Consider the following 20,788-nt stretch of genomic DNA (forward strand, 5'->3'; position numbering starts at 1 on the left):
TCATGATTGCGACAAAAGGGACTTGAACGCTTTAAGCAAGTCGTTCTTCAAGTCCTCCCAGTTTTCCAACCCAACGCTGAGTCTCAAGAGCTTCCGGTCTACTCTGGAGTCGGACAGTGCTCTCCATTCAATCAAGGACTCAACACCACCAAGGCTGGTTGCATGCTGGAAGAGGTGTAACTTGCTTGGGAGGACCCGTGCGAAATCTTCAGTCTGTAGAACAATCGAGAAAACAGGACCAAAGCCGTTTGGCATCTGTTTCCGTACCCAAGGCTCGTTCTGTAAACTGGCATGATGAATCTTTTGAAGAATGCTCTGGATGATATGCTCCTCGCTACCCGGAGCTGGACTCTGGGCGTTCAGTCCTTGATTCAACCATGAGATCAATCTCTCAGAGCTCTTGCTTGCGCGCTCCACACGGACTTCTAGCGTGCGCAGACTGCGCAGGCCAAGCCAAGCTTCTAAATTGCCGATGACGCTTCCAAACGCAAGTCTATCTTCGAAAAGCTTCTTGGTCCAGTCCTGACGCTTTGTCGCGAGAACACCACAGAGAAGGTCACTGTGGCCACCAAAATACTTGGAGCCGGAATGCATCACAATATCAGCGCCCCACTGGAACGGATCTTGCAAGCTTGGAGGGGCAAAGGTGCTATCGACAATGAGATAGGCACCTCTCGAGTGAGCCTTCTGGGCAAATTCCTCAATACTGAAAGCTGTCCCCAGCGGGTTGACAGGGGTCTCCAGGAGAATGACATCCCCCTCTTCTAAGCTCTCCGCGGAGCAGTGAAGGTCCAGTTTCTGGAGTCCGGACAGGCGCGAGAGAACACCGATAACCTCATGACTGCCATGGTAGCCCTCGCCGATGGAGATACGGCGGGGATTCAGAAGTACCAAAGCGGCAGTCAGAGCTGCTAATCCGGTAGAGTAGCAGATGGCATTTCCACCGATGAGCGATGAAAGAACAGCTTCGAAGCGAGTTGCGTTTGGGGCAAACTCTCGAGAATATACATAGTTCTTTCCGTTGAATTCATCCTAGTTGTAACGTTAATGGAAATTGTCTGCTATGTATTTGATCGTAACAGTGTAACAGTGTAACGTACCACAGGGTCTACAGATGGCAGGAGGTCGTTAGGATCACTGGGAAACCTATAGGTTGTCGACAAGTGGATTGGAGGCGCAACGTCTGTGACCAGGTTGAGCGGGTCGTCGGCATGCAATGCTCGAGTCGAGCGATGAGTATCGTTTGAAGAAGACATGATGTTTCGGTAGTGACCTGAAGCCCTGAAATGAGAAAGAAAGACTCAGAAAAACCAGAATGATGGAAGACCGTGTGGAGGGGTCGCCTTTATAGATGATGTCTGCAAGAGGATATCGACTACCAGTTCAGTGCCAAAGTGGGGCCCACTCCCGCGACTTTCCTAAAACTGATGCTTGTCCTTAAATTATCGGTGTCCCATTGGGTGTAATGTGGTTTAAACGCCCCACTACCATCAACTTCCCAAACGGGACACGCTAATTCTGGCAGATTTTCGACATTCGGCGTTCATCCGAATGTGTTTGCCATCATTCGACAAACAATTTCTCTTCTAAGCGATGAATCGCTGTGGACCAGTAGAACTTTCATGAGAATCTTTTACATGATCATTTTCTGACTCAACAGAGCCCTTTCACCAACATCTAGAGCTGCTCGGCGATGCACACCAATCAGGATGCGTACAATTCTAATTCGGGCTCTTCCCCTCGATCCACCCTGTTAAGATGATATCCATCTTATGTACCTTAATTCTAAACTTCGGATTAGATTACCCATATTAGTATATCAGGTGATGACTCACACTTGCGACATGGAATATAAAAGCAACTAGACCCCTCTGCAGTGTAGCTAGGATCTCACAATCAAATCTACCCTTAGTCCAAATCCCTCTTTTTCTTGTTTACCACACAATTGCCCAAAAACCATGTATCTCCGCGCAGTTCACGCAGAAACATCGATCAAGGCTCTCTTCGAGTTGATCCAAAAGAACCCTCTTGGTGTACTCACTACCGCTATCCCTTCGACTACTCAACATTTCATACAGTCTAGTCATATCCCATGGGTACTAGACATTATCTCCGATGACCCCGATGCGCCAGTGAAAGGTCGTCTGCGCGGCCATATGGCCCGCCAAAACCCTCACAGCAAGACATTCATCGAAGCCCTGAATGCTGCGGGCCTACCATCTGCTTCGCCATTGCAGCAAGAAGTTCAAGTTCTCTTCACGGCCAATCCGCACCACTATGTGACTCCTAAGTTCTACACTGAGACTAAGCCAGCCACGGCAAAAGTGGTCCCCACCTGGAACTACGCTGCTGTCCAGGTTCATGGTAAGGCCACGATCTACCACGATAGCTCCTCTCCTGAGAGCGCGGAGTATCTCCAGAAGCAGATTCAAGATCTCTCTGAGCTTTGTGAAACGTCTGTCATGGGCTACACCGGAGAGGGAGGCCGGCCGGATTCTTGGAAAGTGACTGATGCGCCTGAGCGGTATATTGATATCATGAAGAAGAACATCGTTGGTATTGAGATCACCATTGAGGATATCGGTGGCAAGTTCAAGATGAGCCAGGAATCGACCAAGGGAGACCGGGAGGGTGTGATTCAGGGATTCGAGAATCTTGGAACAGATGTTGGCCGGGATGTGGCTGCGCTGGTTCGCGAGAGGGGGGAGATGAAGGATGCTGCTAAGAAATAAACCCCTATTATGTTTTGTATTAGAGGACTAGAACAATACCCTTAGAATAGTTGTTATGAAGAGCACGTTTTGATGATACTGGTACCTCGCTGCAGGGAGTAATTGAGCCCTCAAGTGAAATAGCCAAGCTTACCAAAGGATATATGGTAGGTGTGACATCGCATTGGGCTGTCATATCATGCACACACAAAAACAACGTCGTGAAGTAGTCCTTATATATTTTTGTTGTAGTAAGATGACCCATCCATGATCACTACCGCTTGTTTCAGGGAATATCAAAGCAGACGTCTAGAAGAACGTTCATATATTTCACGTTACAGTGTCTTTATTTCGATTATGACGGGAAAATGCTTGCTGAAGCTTAGTTTGCTTCTGATACTGTGAAGTCCCAGAGATAGAAGTTGATCAGTGCTCTAGCGCCCTTTCCACTGTATCATTATCCTCACCATACACGAGCCAGAAGTGATCTTGTTCAAGGCGGTAAAAAGTTCTATGACCTTATAAGTCCTCATATATGTCAGAGTATCGGTACTGGATTCATTGTGCACAAAGGTGAAATTGTCTGGACCAACGTCAATAGCCGTGTAGCAGCTGGCACGGCTTTCTTTGCGGAATGCGATTGAACGACTCGCGATCTAATTTCAAATACATCTACAAGAAGGCTTCTACGTCGTCAATCTTATATGTTGGTGATTTTAGTGAAGCAGATGAGACTCAGAAAGTAAGAGAGGCAGGGACTGAGACAGCTAGCAAATGATGAATTGCTGGTTTACTGTCCGACAGTCCGCTGCTTAACGACCTGCCATCTATTAAATCTACCCAACAAACCAAACCAATCACTCTCTATCCTCCCTTACCAAGTTCCGCCAAGGGTTACTGGGATCATTCTCCTCCTCCTCGACCGACTGAATGGTCTTCTTCACGCGACAAGGAATGCCAGCACCCACCGAATAAGGCGGAATATCCTTCGTCACAATCGACCCAGCACCAATCGTGGATCCCTTCCCAATGCGCACACCAGGCAAAATCACAACATTGGCTCCAATCCAGCAATCATCCTCAATGAAGATGGGATGGCCGAATTCGACAAATTTTCGCCGGGAAAGCACACTGGTGTCGTGGCCAGCGGTGATAATGCTCACATTCGTGCCGATCTGTACCCGGTCCCCGATTACGACTAGACTGGTGTCGAGGACTGTTAAACTGTTGATATTATCATGTTAGCTTTTCTTTTATCTGGAAGGTGAGTGGTTCTTGTGGGTGTGAATGGTAAATTGGCAAACCCACCCCCAGTTGACGAAGCAATCGCTTCCGATGATAAGGTTAGACCCATAGTCGGGTCTAAAAGGGGGTTCGATGAAGGTCCCATCTCCTACTCGGCCGACGAGTGCCCGTAATCGTTCCATACGCTTGTCTGCGATCTGGTCGTAGGGCACTGTCTTGGTGTCCAGATTGTTGTAGTCATCTGTTAAGCCACGGCAGCGGTGGCGAGCTTCTAAGAGCTTAGGTATGTTGGGGTTGTACCTAGCTTCGTTAGCTTTGATTCACCATTGGAATCTCCGACAGGAATGTATAACACTGGGTTGAAATCAAACATACATCATTCCTGAGATCATGCATTCATATTCTTCGCACATGGGGACACCGTTTAACCCACGTGCCAGCTCGATGATCTCTGGGCGTTTCGCTGTGGCTGCCATTTTGGCTATGTGTATAGAGAAAGATCTTTATCTGAGAGCTAAGAATAAGAGAGCAGGGATTGAGATTGGTAGGATCGAGTATGCAACGACAAGACCAAAAGTCTAGAATATATAAGCCTAACTCAACTGAACAGCTGTTATTTCGGCGGTCGTATAATTAGCACATTCACTCCGGAGATGCTCCACACCTGTTAAAAACGTACTGGGTCCAATTGTTGAAGTGGATGACCGTTTCAGAGTAGATGTGCTGTAGTTGGATATAACGATGCCACAGCCAGGACCCCGCGGAGACTACGTCAAGGATGGATCCTCCGATATTTTCCCGACGCCAAACTCCCTTGCCTAATCGGGTAAAATAGCCAGCTGCTGAGGAGGCGGGGATATCTGCTGGCTTCCACTGTGCCGATGAGCTAACCGGATTGGGTCTTTTAATAGCCGCGCTTATCGGCCTTATCGGTGGGGCTGGACTAACTATATTTGGCTGCTATACCGCACTACTAGGTATATTTTGACAATGTTGTGTTGGGAGTAAGTATAAGCAGTTGCTAAATTGAAGGAGTGGCATTTTTATATACTGTCAGTACAGGCAACATGTATCAAGGAGCCATGATCGAGAATTAATCAGATTGAATTGAAATCTTACGTATGACAAATGCTTGATTGACACTAATGATGCTACGATAGCTACTATATCAAATAACAAAGGAAAGGCTCTGCCCCACGGAGCACCCATATTCAGTCATTGGCAAATTGTCAATCGTGGATAAGGTTAAGGTCTCTATCCAACTTATACCGTGTAATCTCTTTGAACAGATACGCCATATGATGTGTTACCCATGTTCCTCCCATCTCGTATCGAAAGCCTTTGGCGAGTCAGATATACTACAGAATTTTATCTGAAGGGCTCGAGAAGTAAGCACTTACCATCGGACTCGACTGTATATGTTCGTCCACCGACACGACCGCGAGCCTCAAGCATCAAGACCGAGAGACCTATAATATATGAGCCTAGATTGTTCATTACAGTAGACTATTGACCTACCGCTATCTGTCATGTCACGAGCAGCTATCAGACCACTGTAGCCAGCGCTAACGACAATTACATCGTAGATTTAGTCGGCAGGAGCCGTTTGTCTCTCAGGAGGTTCCACAACTCCTCCGCAGTGGAGGTTACCTTTCCTAACACCCTTATCCTTTCTCCATATATAACCATCCTGGGTTTCCTTAATCTTGAGCAGTGCTACCTTTGTTCTTAGTGGACAACAAAGGCTACCAGACACGTATCTTGATGACAGGAAAGCAATAAATTATATATACGACGCAGCTTGAGTTCAATCACCTTCTTGTTTTAATAGCGAGAAACTATACCGAAATTAAGTTGTACTTGGCAATTTTTAAGCTTACCTGTTGGCTCCGTGAGTGGGATTATGTTCAGAAAGGGAAATTGGATTGGTTGTCTGTGTCAACGCGAAACGCCCCCTGGCCTGATCAGCAATGAAGTTGTGATTAAATTAGGGTAGCCCATCCGCGTGGTTCCGTGGATATAGCCAATCTGCCTAATTAGGAAGGTGGGTAATCATATAAATACTTTGATTGCTTACCCCGTGGGACGAGCTCAAGGCTACAATGAGAGAGTCTGGGCCAGGCAGGTCCTCAAAGTGCAGAGCACTATACAGTTCTCCATCTATACAGATAAGACACCCATTATAGTAGATATTGCCAGATCTTCTCTAGAAATGCAGTCTCTAGATAGTGAAAAACAACCTCAACCAAATACCGAATCTACACAGAAGGGCTCAACAGGGTATATCTAACTAATACCCCACATATATCCCGGTGTAAGACAGATACTAACATTTTCTAAGCATCAAATCATGGTAGTAGTAGAACATTAACTTCGTCCCTTTACACTAATTCGCGCCCTAGAAGGCGTCATTAGAGCCTCGGCAATCCACCGATTCACAGGTCTCTGTCCATGACACTCGGACCGAAACTCGACGCCATAAATTCTTAGAAGATAGGCAGCAATTATCTTGAGTTCACTATCAACCTGGAACCTACCCGGACACGAATGACCTCCATGTTCAAAGGGCAGATGCTCCGGTGCAGTCGACACAAAGCTCAGATTGCTCGTGGTCGTGTCTTTCGGAGCCTTTTCGCAGATCCGAGAGAACCGGAAGGGATCGTACTTGAAAGGGTCCTCAAAATATTCGGGATTGCATTGAAACGGACGACCCAGGAAGGAGGCCTATGCGCCTTTGGTATTATATCAGCTTATAGAGCAAGTGATAGGATGATAGTCGTAGCCAAGTACATCAATTGCACAATATTCCCTAAATTGTACGGAGTATGACGAATTATTGATGTTCAATCCTATTAGGATTTCTGGCCAGTGGGACATCTAGATCGGTCCGTCCGTAACACAGCCATGACTGGCATCGCTGACCAGCGTGGCATACTTCTTCAAGGTTCCCTTTTGGTATCGGAACGGGGGTGCTTTCCACTCCTTCCTCCTCTTCTCAAGCTCCTCAGCCGGAATGTCCAAATCAATCACTCTTTCCTCAGCATCAATCACGATCCTATCACCGTCTCGTACTAGTGCAATTGGGCCGCCCTCTATGGCTTCAGGTACAATATGTCCGATCAAGAATCCGTGACTACCACCAGAGAATCTCCCATCCGTGAGAAGCGCAACGTCCTGGCCGAGACCAGCACCCATGATAGCGGAGCTAGGCTTAAGCATCTCAGGCATACCCGGACCACCCTTAGGACCTTCGTACCGGATAATAACAACAGTCTTCTCGCCTTTTTTGATCTCACCCCGCTCAAGTGACTCTATGAATGCATCTTCGTAGTCGTAGCACTTGGCTGTGCCCTCGAACCGCAGACCTTCCTTGCCAGTAATCTTACCCACCGAACCGCCCGGAGCGAGCGATCCGCGAAGAATCTGGAGATGACCGGATGGCTTGATAGGTTTGCTGAGGGGGTGGATAATGTCCTGGTCAGCAGGGAAGTCAGGCCATGAGGCCACATTCTCCTTCATTGTTTTACCGGTGACCGTGATTCCTGAGCCGTCGATCAGGCCCTCTTTCAGAAGGTATCTAAGGAGGGCCGGTGTACCACCGATAGTGTATAGGTCATTCATGACATATTTTCCAGATGGCTTCAAGTCAGCCAGGAATGGTGTCTTATCGGATACTGCTTGGAAGTCATCGATAGTCAATTTAATACCGACCGAGTCAGCAATAGCAATCAGGTGTAGAACAGCGTTGGTACTACCCCCCAGTATATTTACCACAATCATTGCATTCTCAAATGCTTGACGGGTCAAAACATCACTAGGTCTGATATCTTCCCTGAGCATATTCTTCACCACCTCACCGATGTTTTCACATTCGACCAGCTTCTTAGGATCGTCTGCTGGACAACTACTGCTACCGGGAACGGTCATACCCATAGTCTCAATAGCCGTCGCCAGGGTATTTGCGGTGTACATGCCACCACAAGCACCTCTGCCGGGGCATGCATTGCGAATAATATCGAACCGCTCTTTCTCGTCGATCTGGCCAGTAATGTACTGGCCATACGACTGGAATGCACTGACCAGATCCAACTTTTGGCCCTTTGCACTGCATCCGGGCTTGATACTACCGCCGTAGACCATGATACTAGGCCGATTCGTGCGTCCCATCGCCATTAACACACCAGGCATATTCTTATCGCAACCCGGTAGCGACACATTCGCATCATACCACTGGCCATTCATCACAGATTCAATGCCATCGGCAATAAGCTCCCGACTCTGTAAGCTGTATCTCATTCCTTCTGTGCCCATACTGATCCCATCTGACACCCCGACCGAGTTGAATCGCATAGGGACCAGACCCGCCCGGCGGACGGAATCACGGACAATCCCAGACAGGTCGTTCAGGTGCATGTTACATGGGTTACCCTCGAACCACACCGAGGAGATACCGACCTGCGGCTTCGACATGTCCTCCTCTGTCAGGCCGGTGGCATACAGCATCGCTTGTGAGGCGCCCTGGGACTTGGGTTGTGTGATCTTCGAGGAGAATCGGTTGAGAGACTCGTCGGATTTATAACGGCGCCCGGCAGGTGGAAGACGACTGAATATGATTGTTAGTATCTGTCGATTTGTGAAGAAGGGATGGGAGATCCTCTCGTACGTGTTCTGCAACTGAGCTCGTCGGCTCAACCCCAGAGCTCTCGATCGGATATTCGACGACAGCATGATGGCTGCGGATACGTGTAGGGGGAATGAAACGAGAGAGAAAGAAAAATCAACCTGTTGAAGACACTACTCCGCAACACTGTAAGAAGGATGACCGTCGAGGCAGCCGTGATTCATTTATAGAGAGAGTCGGACCCACAGAAAGAGATCCGGAGATGGGGCCGAACTCCGGACTCCCCTTCATTCTGATCGTCTCGGCCCCCAAAGGGCAGCGGGCCAATCACCGGCGGATTAATGTAAAGCAGATCGGGTTGAGGTGGGTTTGGTTTTACTCGGTCGGATTAACCCGTTACCCATGAAACCCACTCGCTGGATTTAAGTAAAATCTTAGACTTTTAACGATATTCAGATATTTTCTCTTTAAGGGATATATATAGATATCTATAGAATTGGTTAAAAATCTAATGTATTAGATTTTAAGTTGAATATGTATTTATAAAGGGGCCTTGTGTAAGACATATTGCCTGAGTGTAAGGCACTAGTGCGCTACTTAGTAGATTCTAGGGTCTGCGGGATCATCCCGTAGGTAATGATGGTCTTTTGGTAAACCTTGTATCACCTGACCCCTAGATTAGATTGAGGTACCTTACAACTTCATCTTGAATAGTATTATCTTTATTCTTAGTAAACAATACGGCCACTAGGCATGGAATCGTGCCATGGCTTTATATGGATCCCACTTTCCGGTGAAACTGTACCCCACATCAGGTTGATATTCAGAGGAAAATCACACAAGGGCTTTCTGCGCCGTTCCGAACATAGTGGCGTCAAAAGGCTCCATCTACTTCTCATACAGCATCACCGGGGGCCACTTGGTAGGGGTCGAGGTCTCGAAAAGATTGTCCTTTCTCACCTCTCTAGAATGCCAAGAGACTTTGAAGATCCCAAGAAAAAGCCGTCTTGGCATTATGGGGTACCCCAAAAGCAAATGCTGAAGAAGCTTTCCATCAGGCGAGAAATTGTGGATCCGGGTCTGACCCGGCGAACTATGGAACGGACTTCATTAGACCGAATTATATTACTGAGAGGTATAACTGAAGTTGGAACAGAGATTTACTACTAGTTCGTCTGTACCCTTATCAGCAGAGGCCCTGTAAATAAGCCGGCTCCACGTCGGCTCTGCCCGAAAAGGACCACAGCCGCAGGAGCGGATATCTCCGACACATGCTCAAGTACAAAGCGATGCTTACCTGCAAGTCAGTCATTTTATCGATTGTTTTCAGCACACAACACCCTCGAAAATCACCATAACTGATCTCATTCGTTGTTCGGTCCGGCACAGAATGCCAACTTTCCAAGACGAAGATGCTGATGCTATCAAAGCTCTGAAACAGCCGTGGGAGACGGAGACACTGGCCCAGGTGAGGACTGGAAAGGTCAAACCAACCTTCACTACTCAGGAGCCCTCCGCCATCTATAAGCAGATAAGGCGAGGCCCTCTTGCTGTCAACGATCTTGGGTGTGAGGGGGACGAGCATGCATTTGAATTCCATGGCGGTCCGGAGAAAGCCCTACTGCAGTACAGTGCGCGGCATTACACCAGGTGGAAAAAGGAGCTGCCGCAAAGTAAAGCCTTATTTGTACCGGGCGCATTTGGTGAGAACCTGGTTGCGAGTAATGCCAACGAGCACAACATGTGTATCGGTGATGTGGTGAGGATTGGAGAAGTGATCGCTCAGGTAACAGGACCGCGGCAGCCCTGTTACAAACTGAACCACAGATTTCAGGTCCCCGACATGTCAAAGCGTGCTCAGGACCTCTGCCGCACAGGCTGGTTCTACCGTATCCTTAAGACAGGCACGATTCAGGCGGGCGATCAAATGACACTGCTGGAGAGGCCGAATCCGCAGTGGACCATTGCCACTATCCAGCACTACCTTTATCGCGACATGCGCAACGAGGAAATGATGCGACAGATTGTCGAGATTAGAGAACTCGGTATGGAGTATCGGGGAATTTTCATCAACAGGCTGCGGAAACAATACGAAAATCAAGCGCGCCGGCTCGAAGGAGCACCCGAAAAGGCACTCACAATATGGAAGGACTATCTTCTGCTCACAAAAGTCAAAGAAACTCCCCGCATCGTTTCTCTGGTTCTCAGAGCGATAACACCATCGGAAGTGCCCAGTCCCATTGTTACCGGATCTCATGTGCGCGTGCGCCTGAATGAGGGACTGATCCGCCCATACTCTGTTGTTACAGGAGACTCGAATCAGTTTTGCCTTGCCGTTGCCCTGGATGAAGCCAGCAGAGGAGGGTCGCGATATATCCATCGTGAGGTTCAGCCCGGCGACATGCTACAATGTGGTCCCATTACAGCCAGCTTCCCTCTTTCAACGGTTGCTGATCATCACGTCTTCATTGCTGGGGGAATCGGAATTACAGCCTTCATAGCCGCTGCGCAGCATTGTGAACGGCTCGGCTACCCATACCATCTGCATTACCTTGTTCGAAGCGCTGAGGATATTGCCCTGAAAGAGTATTTAAGCGGGCTGGGCTCCAATGTCACCATCTACGATAAGTCCTCCGGAAAAGTGTTTAACGCCAAGCATACTATGGAGCAAATCCATGAGGGGACCCACGTATATTGCTGTGGATCTGAGCGATTACAAGACTCTGTTCTCACAGTGGCGTCTTCTTTAGGAGTCAGCTCCAGCAGGCTACATTTTGAGACGTTCAAGGCCGCTACATCTGGCGACCCATTCACCGCAGACTTGGCTGGATCGAAAACCTCCATCGAGGTAGGAGAAGAGCAGACACTACTCGATGCCTTGCGCGAGGCAGGATTTGATATTCCCTCATCCTGTGAGGCTGGAAACTGTGGGACTTGTAGGGTTGGGGTCAAGGCCGGAAAAGTCGAACATAGGGGCTCGGGGCTTATGGAATCCGACAAGAATCAGGCCATGCTAAGCTGCGTCTCTCGCGGTCTCGGGACCGTAGTTCTCGATCTGTGATAGACGCGCACAGGGAAACGTAATTTATCAAGCATATTTAGTTGACCTCTTACAGATGGGGCTTACTATCGCTTCATTGCACCATCGTACTGTTATACCCAATATCTCTATGGGATTCCAAATATTAGCGAATGCTGCATGCTACGCAAGCAAATTCCAAAGCCGAATCTAGATCAGGCGTCCACCAGAGATGGATAGAAATTACGCAGGGCTATTCTTTCATTTCAATATCTTGAATTACTGTATATACTGTAGCGTAGGTTGACTGACCATGTCTTTCTAATACCCGATCTTCCTACTATGTACTAGGAGTTACTCGGGGTTTGCTGCGTCATTTTAGTCCTAAAGAGGCGATCAAGAGCGATGCTAACTGGATTTGGTTAATAACAAATTCTGATGTATTATTATATGGTTTTTTTGTGACAAAACCTGCAAAAATGAGTACCGCTTTCTTTTTTTGGAGCACGGGGAGATGCGCCCTCCAGCGACATTGTTTTGAATTAAATCCCGGTAGCTCGGGCCGTGACCCGGTGGCGTGTTTAGCATTAGCCCTAATCTTAGGCGGTGATCGTCCTGAGCCACCCGAATTTATTATCCATCATTTAGATCAACTATAGCAATACCATATAAGTAGGCCAGTCAAGGAGTCAGTAAAGTTGAGCATAATGCGAGCAATTCTAACAAGGTTTTTTTTTAAAAAAAAAAAATACAAGTTGACTGAGGCTTAGCTTGGTACTCATCTTGGAAGTCATTCAACACAACCTTTGCCAAACGAAGCGAGCAGCGAAAACACCGTGCAAGATGAACCTCCCAATGGCGGGTACGAATGGTTTTGTGTTGCCTATATCTTGTTGATTGCTCATTCTTGGGAATCAATGGCGTGAGTCTGTATAATTATGGCCTTCTCAATTGTTGTCGGCTTGATCATCGGGATCTTCTCGACCTCCTTCTCTCCCATTATCATCCGGGGTCTAGGACTGCATCAAACGATCAATGGACTGATAATCTTCTGGATGATCCTGGTTAGTCCGATCACTGGGGCGTTATATGTTCTTCAATCTATCCGCTTTTCCTTTCTAACGTTTCTAGATATGAACCAGTTTGGGAGATCATCGGCCTAGTTTTGCGACAGTCTAGCATGGACGAATGATTATACGTTCAGTTCCTCCCGGTTGCACTGTATGTGGCCGACTCACTGTGTTTGCTCGTTCTGCGCTGGCGGACGGTAGTATAGCGCCACACCAAGGCATCAAGCCAAGGATGCCAAGGAGTACCTGCCGACTCGCTTAGATGGACAGCTCGGCTACCAAACGATTAATTGACCAACTAGAGACTAGAAATGACCTTATGTGAATGATTTGTAAGCCCTTCAACGAGGGTGCCCACTCCATATGCCGTGACGTTGCTGCCATCTGGCATCTATATAATGCCGGGAAGCAGGCCCACTACCTCAACATATTTCAAAAGAACTCCACCACCACCACACACATCATTGCTATCTTGCCACACACACCAAGGCCCTATATCACAACTACCATGACCGACCAGAACGCCCCAAACACACAGTCTAACAGGATCCAAATTCGCGTGGAGCCCATCACAACCCCGGCAGACTTCAACCGATTCTTTGAGATTGCTGCCCTCACCTTCGGCCATCAGGTCCAAGATGGTGTCTGGTGCGCCATGAACCCTGGCTGGGATACACCTGAGGGTCGTTCGAGCGGCAGTGCCCGTCTTGCTGCGCGCTGGTCCACCACCACCAAAGACCGACATGGCAACCCCAACACCATTTTCCTCAAGGCCGTTCTCGGAGACGGCTCGGCGGATGAGGGAAAGATTGTCGGCGTGGCTATCTGGGAGCAGGCTTCCATGGTAGACGGGTACGGCCAGGCACCTGCCACCGAAATGGACAATGCGCACCTGGAAGCCGTGTACCCAAATCAGCCGGGTGAACAGCGGTATCTCCGGCAGGTAGACCTTTCACTACGTCGGCGCCGCTTGGAGGTGATCCGTGAGATTGCGACGAGTGCATCCCCCGCGGTCATGGTGTTGGACTTATGTGTGGTCGACCCATCGTTCCAGCGACTCGGAATTGCTACCAGACTGGTAGAATGGGGCCTTCGTGAGGCGAAGGCACGTGGTGGGTTGGAAGCTGTGCTGGAAGCTTCGAGCATGGGGCGGCACGTTTATAGGAAGCTTGGGTTTGAACAAGAGGGGGGTGAGTTCATTTACGACGTGGATGAGGAGTTTCGGCATCGTGAGCAACCGTCGAATGTGTTTATGCGCACCGGTAGACCAGTGGCATGACAGCCTCAATCCCATCGAAGCTCTTTACTATTGTGCCTACTCCCTGGGAAGTTCGTACGAGTTGGAAAGGTCAATATGCGAACGTCATGCGGGTTACCTCAATGTTAGCAATCGATGAAGTGCGCCACCTTTTAGAGCTCTCCTATCAACTCTGCAAGAAATATATCTGTATTAGTTATAATCGAGTCTTTACATGGCATTGGGACCGGATCGGTTTGAAATACCTGTTGCAACATCCACAATTGTTCCAGAGTCTTAAATACTCAGTTGGTTGACCTACCATTGGCGAAGAGATTGCGCACCTTTGGTTTCGATTTTCCTGGTGGACCTTTTCTGGGAATCTAGCAGATTTCTTGACTTTTGCTCTGCGGTTAAGTCTGCCATTTTGGGATGATTGAGGCGTAGTAGGGGGGGTAGTAGTGGAAGGTTGAGAAGAAGTAGTCGAGGTAGCTCTTCGTGCCAAACCTGGAACGGAGATTTTGTTGTTCAATAGGATCAAATAAGTCAAAGAATTTCAGAAAGCTAGTTCCACCAGGTTATGTGTTAAATTGAACAGGAGTAGAGGTGCCGCTGTTGTAAAAGTAAGTGGAGGACACCTTGTATGCAAGAACGACACTACCCCCTTGTTTAATGATTAACACTCTTGCTCTCTACAAAGACGGGGATGTAATTTGCAATACTTTACAGTACTAGTCCTATCCCCCGGTGATTTGCTCATTTCTACCCCACAGACCCTTGTCACTGTGAGCTACATGGGGATTGTCTGTCACCCACCATTTGCCGTTGTCGTAGCTGCTTGTAGCTGCTTTTCTTCTGCTTGGTTTTGGAATGGCCATGAGCATAGCCATGAATAATGCTTTCTGTGCAAATCTTCATAACTCCACCACTGCACTGGGCTGCATTTCCGGAGCTTATGGTATCGGTGGAGTTATTTCACCATTATTTGCCACGCTCATGGTGTCTCACGACATACGTTGGACCTATTTCCACACCATCACATTGGCTATGTCTGTGGCCAATCTGTTGCTCTCAAGCTTCGCGTTTCGGAATTACGAGGACAATGCCACTATGGTCTCCCAAAGGGCACCCGACTCGGCAATTCCTCCCATGACCAGCAACAATGATCATTCACCCAGTCGATTGCAGATGTTCAAAAAGGCTATTCAGGATCGCACGACGATACTAGGATCACTGTTCATCTTCGCTTACCAAGGTGCCGAGGTTTCCGTTTCGGACTGGATTGTGTCATTCCTAATCAGCTATCGCGGGGGTGATTCTCGACGCGTCGGTTATGTGAGTGCCGGCTTTTGGGCTGGAATCACTCTTGGTCAATTTCTGATTGTGTATCCTGCCCATCGAATTGGAGAGAAGATTGTCGTCGGGTTATTGGTTGTCGGAGCTATTGGCTTTCAACTCATGACCTGGCTAATCCCAAATATTATCGGTGAAGCTGTGGCTGTAGCGATCCTGGGCTTGTTGTTGGGTCCCTTATATCCATGCTCTACGGCGGCTTTTGCGAAGCTTTTACCCCGAAGTATGCAACTTGTCAGCCTGGGTTTCATCAGTGCTCCAGGGAGTAGCGGTGGTGCTGTGTTTCCTTTTCTGACTGGTATTCTTGCACAGAGTATGGGCACGATGGTACTACATCCAATCTGTCTTGTGCTGTATGCAGTGATGATCATTAGTTGATGCACTTTACCCGGGATCTCGAAGCGATCGGAGTGAGATTGTGTGTAATACATAAATTGACATGGTTAATGCTTATCTGCTGATATACAACCGTGATTCTGGATTGGAAAGGAACGATGGGCAACAGTGTTACTACCTACAGGTATGGAGACTCCATAAATTCAAACCCTATCATCAGATTTCAGTGGGGTAAGACTAAGCACTGGACAACTTGTCTCATATGTACCGTGGGAAAAGAGATCCGCACTTTCTTCGATATCTCCAATAATTTACTTCAACTGTACACGCTTCAAGAAACGAGAAGCAGCCATGCCAACACCTCCGTTCTTTGATTTACTGAACGCCCTCGAGTCATTTAACGATGCGAAAAAGAACTCTGTTTTTCACATAGTCAACGCTACATATAAGATATCCATAGACCCAATGCCTCGTCCCCGAGGATTGTACTTACAAACGACGGGAGGACATAATCAACTACAAGGCAAGATAATATCCACTTCAATTCATTCGTAATTGTATATCCAAGCACTCAAACCCCAAAGCCATATCCACAATCCCCTAACCTATCCTAAACATCATGATAAACAACCCCCTCAGCCGCAATCTCCGCCCTCATCCCCTTAAACATTAATTTCTTTAGCCATCACCGTACACCAAGCTGGTCTATGCCCAGGAGCCCTCCTCCAAAACACATCCTGCATAACCTTCTCATCCTCGACATGAACAAGATAGCTAATGAAACGATAACCTTGGCCAAGTCCCTGGCTTGCATCGGCATTCTTCAACGCGGCATCGAGGCAAGTAAAGATGGCTTCGAATTCTGCTTCTGCTGTTTCACGGACTAGGGCCCCGGTTTTGAGGTCGAATCCGATGTGCCCAGTAGTGAAGATGAGAGAGCTCGTGGGAGACACGGGTACGGTGGCTGTTGTTGCCAGGGAGGCGGGTTTCACGCAGTCGCCTACTGGGCCGGGGAGATTTTTGTATGTGGTTTTGGATATTATGTCTCTTGTGGTAGAAGCTTGAGAATGTTGATTGAGTGAACTAAGGACTTGAGTATATGACACTATGTATGAATGTAAAATGTATAGATCTATGTATACTGTCTTCGATGACTTGTCATAATTTCACAAATGAGAGTAACGTAATTCAATTACTTAATAAGGAATAGAAAAATAATACGCAAGGACACAAAGACGAGGGGGTCTATCGAGAAAACAATTATTCTCAAGCCGGTCTCCAGCAAGGGCACACTTAGGGTAAGTGGTTTTGATACAACAACCTGACTGGCTGCGGATACCCACCTGCCTATCTGGGTAAAATAGCCAGCAGCGTTGAAGTGGGTTTAGCCTCATCTCTCGCCCGGTAATACGCCGATGCTTGTTCGCCGAGACATTATCCGGCACTGCTCTGGGACGAGCTATCAGCCTCACTTCCAATGAGAGCATCTGTAAAATATTAATCGATGTACCTGCAGCGCTAGCCGAGGAAGCGAGGTTTCCCCGTTTATCCAGCTTTAATGCATATCCCCCCATGCCAGTGTCAGATGATAACGGCTTGACGATGCCTAGCAAACTAAAAGGAATCGCAATTTGAAGCTTTTCCGTGGCCCCGCTATGGAGGGGAGGCAGGGCTTGCTGTCTGGATAACAGGGTATTTTGAGTTATACGGCGTAGAAATTATCATAAGACTAGCGATGTAGGGTATATACGTCGACCCCGGTTGTTAAGTAAGAATACTTAATTGGCAAAAACCGCTTCTGCCTTCCATTTTCTTACCACTTTCCAGCGCTCAGTAAATCTCCCGTACAGGAAATTCCCTGGCATGGCTACCCAAGTGGGCAAGAGAACCAACTCCTTGGCCTTTGCCCGTGCCGATTGCCATACGTGCACCTCAAGGGGCCAAAAGTGTGATCGCCAACGACCACACTGCACTACCTGCATCAGTCACGGTCGTAAATGTGGTGGTTTTGCAACACCCCTCTCTTGGGATCATAGACGCACGCGCAAAAGGGCTCTAGCCAGCCATGATGATTCGGGGGAGGATGCAGCCGTTACAACTCCCAAGATAGGAAATGGTCAGATAGGCAAAGACCCTCCGAGGCATTTTAGGTTTGTACAGGGAGGGAAAAGAGATCGGAAACGTCGGAAAGTGGTTCAGCCACGAACTACCGCGCATGCGGAGATCGAGGCAAAGGCAGTCAATCCCCCGCAGCCGGTAGATGTTGTCCATAACGAAGTTTCTCCACATGGCGATGATGAATCCTCAATTGATCTGGCGGCTCTTGCTCAGTCGGAGCATTTGTTTGACCCCCCTGATGGTATGATTGGCTATGTTCCAATGTCCATATCACTACAACCCTTCAAGATGCTAACTAGGTCTAGCTTTCCATCACCATAATACTATTGATATACCCACTCCACAAGACTACTTTGCGTCTTTACTACAATCTAGCTCTTCTGCCTTTCCGTTTGAGACTCCGAGTATGATGGAGCGTACATCAAGGGAGGGACTCTCCGGCTTAGGGCTAGAGGACGCATTCCAGGATGGGCTGTCCTTCATCTCCTCGGATATGGGCCCTGTGGAAGGATTAGTATCAACATTACGCGCACCCACTTTGGAGGCTGTAAATGGAGCTGGACCGGGCCCAAGCCAACCGCTAGGAAATCAGCATGAGGCACTGTTGCAAATGTGTATGATGTGGGCCCTCCGAAAGCTATGAACGTTGAGTGCTAACATGTTTCAGATGATACGGAATTCCGTGTCCTCCCAACTACATCCGATACAGCGCTGAACCCCTTCCGCTGTCGTGAGCCATTGTCCCAAGGTTCAAGGCTCCTGTTTCATTCTATCCTGGCACTGTGTTGTCGGCATCTCAGCCAGATTACTGGAACACCATCTTCGGAAGAGCGAGAGCATCGTAATCAAGCGTTTAAGCTCCTCGAGAATGCACTCCAAAGTGACCAGCTTGCAAGGAGAGGGTTGACCTTGCTGGATCCGCTTTTGGTTCTCTTCACACTTGATGTACAAGTCTCTGTCATTATCGGCGTTTAAAAAAGCTGACCTATGTGTTCTCAGTGTACCCTCTCTGCCTCCGGCCGATGGTCCACCTACCTAACTCGAGCACATTCCCTCCTCGAAGCATGTGGAGGCCCGCCAGCCCTTGATAATGCGCTGATTCGATCTCAAGTAGCTATGATCCTGTGGTAAGCCCGCATCACGCATACAACTAACCTACTATACCTAACAGAACAACCAGGTGGGACGCAACCCTAGCCCTCGTCTCCCGCCAAGGAACAGTATTCTCTCAGTCCTACCTCGACCACCTTATACACTCAGAGAAGAAAGACAAGTGGTCATTCTACGATCTCACCGGCTGTCCAAGCGACCTAGTCGTCATCATCTTCAAGCTAGCAGAGCTAGCCCACCAGAGCACAATAGCCTCCAGCATGGAATGGCTCACCTTCAACCTAAACCCCATTGTCCAAATTGAAGAGCAACTTCGATCCTGGATGCACCCTTCCTTCGCAGCACCGTCCTATAACCAGACCAACCCTAGTGTTGATGATGGTACTCGCACTCACCCACTCGACGAAGACACGGTTCACGCGCACCAAGACCGCCATCATTGTGCCGAGGCATGGCGACATGCTCTCCTGCTCTATATTGATAGATTATTCAGATGGGATCGAAGTCAGATTCGACCGTTGTCTATTCCTTGTCTTGCCAGATTGACTCTCAACCATGTCAAGTGTTGTAGGCGGACTTCTCAGACGCAGAAGCAGTTATTGTTACCTGTCTTTTTAGCTGGTAGCGAGACGGGGGATGAGGAGATGCGGGATATGGCTAGGGGATATTGTCGGTGGTGGAGTGAACGCAGTAGATATAATATGTTCCAATCTGTGCCAGTGTTACTGGAGGATATCTGGAACGGAGATACATGGTGGGGAGATGTGGTCGATGAGAAGACTAAAGGGGCGTCGTCGGCGGAGGGGTCTAATGTGCAGTTTCTTTTTGGGTAGGCTCTATAAGAACAAGCCTTGCTCTTCTGTTAAGAGACTTTCAACTGGGAAGAAGAACGATATTCTCACTAGGTGATGAAGCCCGAAACCTGCCTCCAGAGTACATGCTTAATTGCTCAAGTGAATCGGTCTTCGATCCTGTGTAATCGACCCTTCATATGTCTTTGACATGTCTCATGAATCATTGAAGTGCATTACTAGCATTCAAAGCATCCCAATCAATTTCTGGTCCTTTAAATTATGTCTCCTTTCAATCCAAAGGACTAAAACGAGTCCAAAAACGCCCGTGATGACCACCGCATTACTATCAACTTAGTCACATTCCCAAATGCGAGAAAGAAATCAGAGAAAAACTCATTAGTTCATGCTCCCCAAAGTTGTAGGCACCGTATTCGGGAAACAAAAGAAGATCCCACTGATGATCAACCAAATAACAGAGAAGATATTCACCGCATACCCGATAACAGGCCCTAAGTCGAAATGTCGGCGGGGCAGTCTATTGCGTCCGCAAGTAGCCAAGATTCCTTGTGGAACAGTATAAGTTATATTGAGCACCAGGATTGCCGTGTTAATGATCGAGTTGAACGCAGCGGTTGATGCAATGTAGAGGAGACCATAAAGTAGACAGAAACCGGTAGCTAGTGGAGTAGTACGAATAGGGATTTGGTGGACTGGGTCGATGTGGCTCCAGTAGGAAGAGAAGGGAAGGCCAGTCTTGTAATCAGGACGTTGTTAGCTTGCTTCGTGGTTACTCGGTTCCTTGATTAAGGTACTTACATCACGGGAGAATACCCATGCGATTCGACTGCACTGCTTCGAGGTTGGTAATCACAGTAGCCATGACCACAATCCAGGGTACAGCTGTCAAGACACCTTCAATACCTGTGAGCGTGGAGTGATGGAAGGACTGCCAATCAGAAGTAGGTTCAGTATCTGCAAGACAGACGAGGAAGGGCTAACGAAGCCGGCGAATGCGGGGGTATTAATGTTGAGCGACTCCATACTATTCTGCCGTAGATTGACTTTATCAGCTCACTTGCTGGATAGAGAGATGATATACACCCTCGATAGGAGCGACTGGGCACCATATTGGGCAACTATCATAGGACTATGTGGATCTGATAAACCTTCCATC

At 48.1% G+C, this 20,788-nt stretch overlaps 10 protein-coding genes across 10 annotated transcripts; 7 read left to right on the forward strand and 3 right to left on the reverse strand.

The window, feature by feature from the left end:
- AO090012000886 (putative transsulfuration enzyme family protein) lies at window positions 1–1,256 on the reverse strand (the record flags this gene model as incomplete). Its single annotated transcript, XM_001727778.1, has 2 exons — window positions 1–1,032; window positions 1,101–1,256. The coding sequence occupies 2 exons, from the start codon at window positions 1,254–1,256 to the stop codon at window positions 1–3; spliced, it is 1,188 nt and encodes a 395-aa protein (XP_001727830.1).
- A 702-nt stretch (window positions 1,257–1,958) lies between these two features.
- On the forward strand, window positions 1,959–2,732 carry AO090012000887 (FMN-binding negative transcriptional regulator; the record flags this gene model as incomplete). Its single annotated transcript, XM_001727779.3, has 1 exon — window positions 1,959–2,732. The coding sequence occupies one exon, from the start codon at window positions 1,959–1,961 to the stop codon at window positions 2,730–2,732; it is 774 nt and encodes a 257-aa protein (XP_001727831.1).
- Window positions 2,733–3,568: 836 nt separating this feature from the next.
- Window positions 3,569–4,432, reverse strand: AO090012000888 (sugar O-acetyltransferase; the record flags this gene model as incomplete). The annotated part of the gene is made up of 3 exons (XM_001727780.3): window positions 3,569–3,935; window positions 4,020–4,256; window positions 4,332–4,432. 3 exons carry the CDS (start codon window positions 4,430–4,432, stop codon window positions 3,569–3,571), a joined length of 705 nt encoding a protein of 234 aa, XP_001727832.1.
- A 2,401-nt stretch (window positions 4,433–6,833) lies between these two features.
- On the reverse strand, window positions 6,834–8,684 carry AO090012000890 (dihydroxy-acid dehydratase; the record flags this gene model as incomplete). The annotated part of the gene is made up of 2 exons (XM_001727781.3): window positions 6,834–8,559; window positions 8,620–8,684. 2 exons carry the CDS (start codon window positions 8,682–8,684, stop codon window positions 6,834–6,836), a joined length of 1,791 nt encoding a protein of 596 aa, XP_001727833.3.
- A 1,283-nt stretch (window positions 8,685–9,967) lies between these two features.
- Window positions 9,968–11,638, forward strand: AO090012000891 (uncharacterized protein; the record flags this gene model as incomplete). Its single annotated transcript, XM_023236676.1, has 1 exon — window positions 9,968–11,638. One exon carries the CDS (start codon window positions 9,968–9,970, stop codon window positions 11,636–11,638), a length of 1,671 nt encoding a protein of 556 aa, XP_023091580.1.
- A 1,536-nt stretch (window positions 11,639–13,174) lies between these two features.
- AO090012000893 (GNAT family N-acetyltransferase) lies at window positions 13,175–13,945 on the forward strand (the record flags this gene model as incomplete). The annotated part of the gene is made up of 1 exon (XM_001727783.1): window positions 13,175–13,945. The coding sequence occupies one exon, from the start codon at window positions 13,175–13,177 to the stop codon at window positions 13,943–13,945; it is 771 nt and encodes a 256-aa protein (XP_001727835.1).
- Window positions 13,946–14,575: 630 nt separating this feature from the next.
- AO090012000894 (uncharacterized protein) lies at window positions 14,576–15,634 on the forward strand (the record flags this gene model as incomplete). The annotated part of the gene is made up of 3 exons (XM_023236677.1): window positions 14,576–14,611; window positions 14,677–14,710; window positions 14,748–15,634. The coding sequence occupies 3 exons, from the start codon at window positions 14,576–14,578 to the stop codon at window positions 15,632–15,634; spliced, it is 957 nt and encodes a 318-aa protein (XP_023091581.1).
- A 61-nt stretch (window positions 15,635–15,695) lies between these two features.
- Window positions 15,696–16,479, forward strand: AO090012000895 (uncharacterized protein; the record flags this gene model as incomplete). The annotated part of the gene is made up of 2 exons (XM_023236678.1): window positions 15,696–15,823; window positions 16,275–16,479. The coding sequence occupies 2 exons, from the start codon at window positions 15,696–15,698 to the stop codon at window positions 16,477–16,479; spliced, it is 333 nt and encodes a 110-aa protein (XP_023091582.1).
- Window positions 16,480–17,455: 976 nt separating this feature from the next.
- Window positions 17,456–18,353, forward strand: AO090012000896 (Zn(II)2Cys6 transcription factor domain-containing protein; the record flags this gene model as incomplete). Its single annotated transcript, XM_023236679.1, has 2 exons — window positions 17,456–17,951; window positions 18,157–18,353. The coding sequence occupies 2 exons, from the start codon at window positions 17,456–17,458 to the stop codon at window positions 18,351–18,353; spliced, it is 693 nt and encodes a 230-aa protein (XP_023091583.1).
- Window positions 18,354–19,080: 727 nt separating this feature from the next.
- Window positions 19,081–19,653, forward strand: AO090012000897 (uncharacterized protein; the record flags this gene model as incomplete). Its single annotated transcript, XM_001727786.3, has 1 exon — window positions 19,081–19,653. One exon carries the CDS (start codon window positions 19,081–19,083, stop codon window positions 19,651–19,653), a length of 573 nt encoding a protein of 190 aa, XP_001727838.3.
- Window positions 19,654–20,788: the final 1,135 nt, after the last annotated feature.

This window comes from Aspergillus oryzae, chromosome 4 (assembly GCF_000184455.2).
Source record: "Aspergillus oryzae RIB40 DNA, chromosome 4".
Classification (NCBI taxonomy): domain Eukaryota; kingdom Fungi; phylum Ascomycota; class Eurotiomycetes; order Eurotiales; family Aspergillaceae; genus Aspergillus; species Aspergillus oryzae.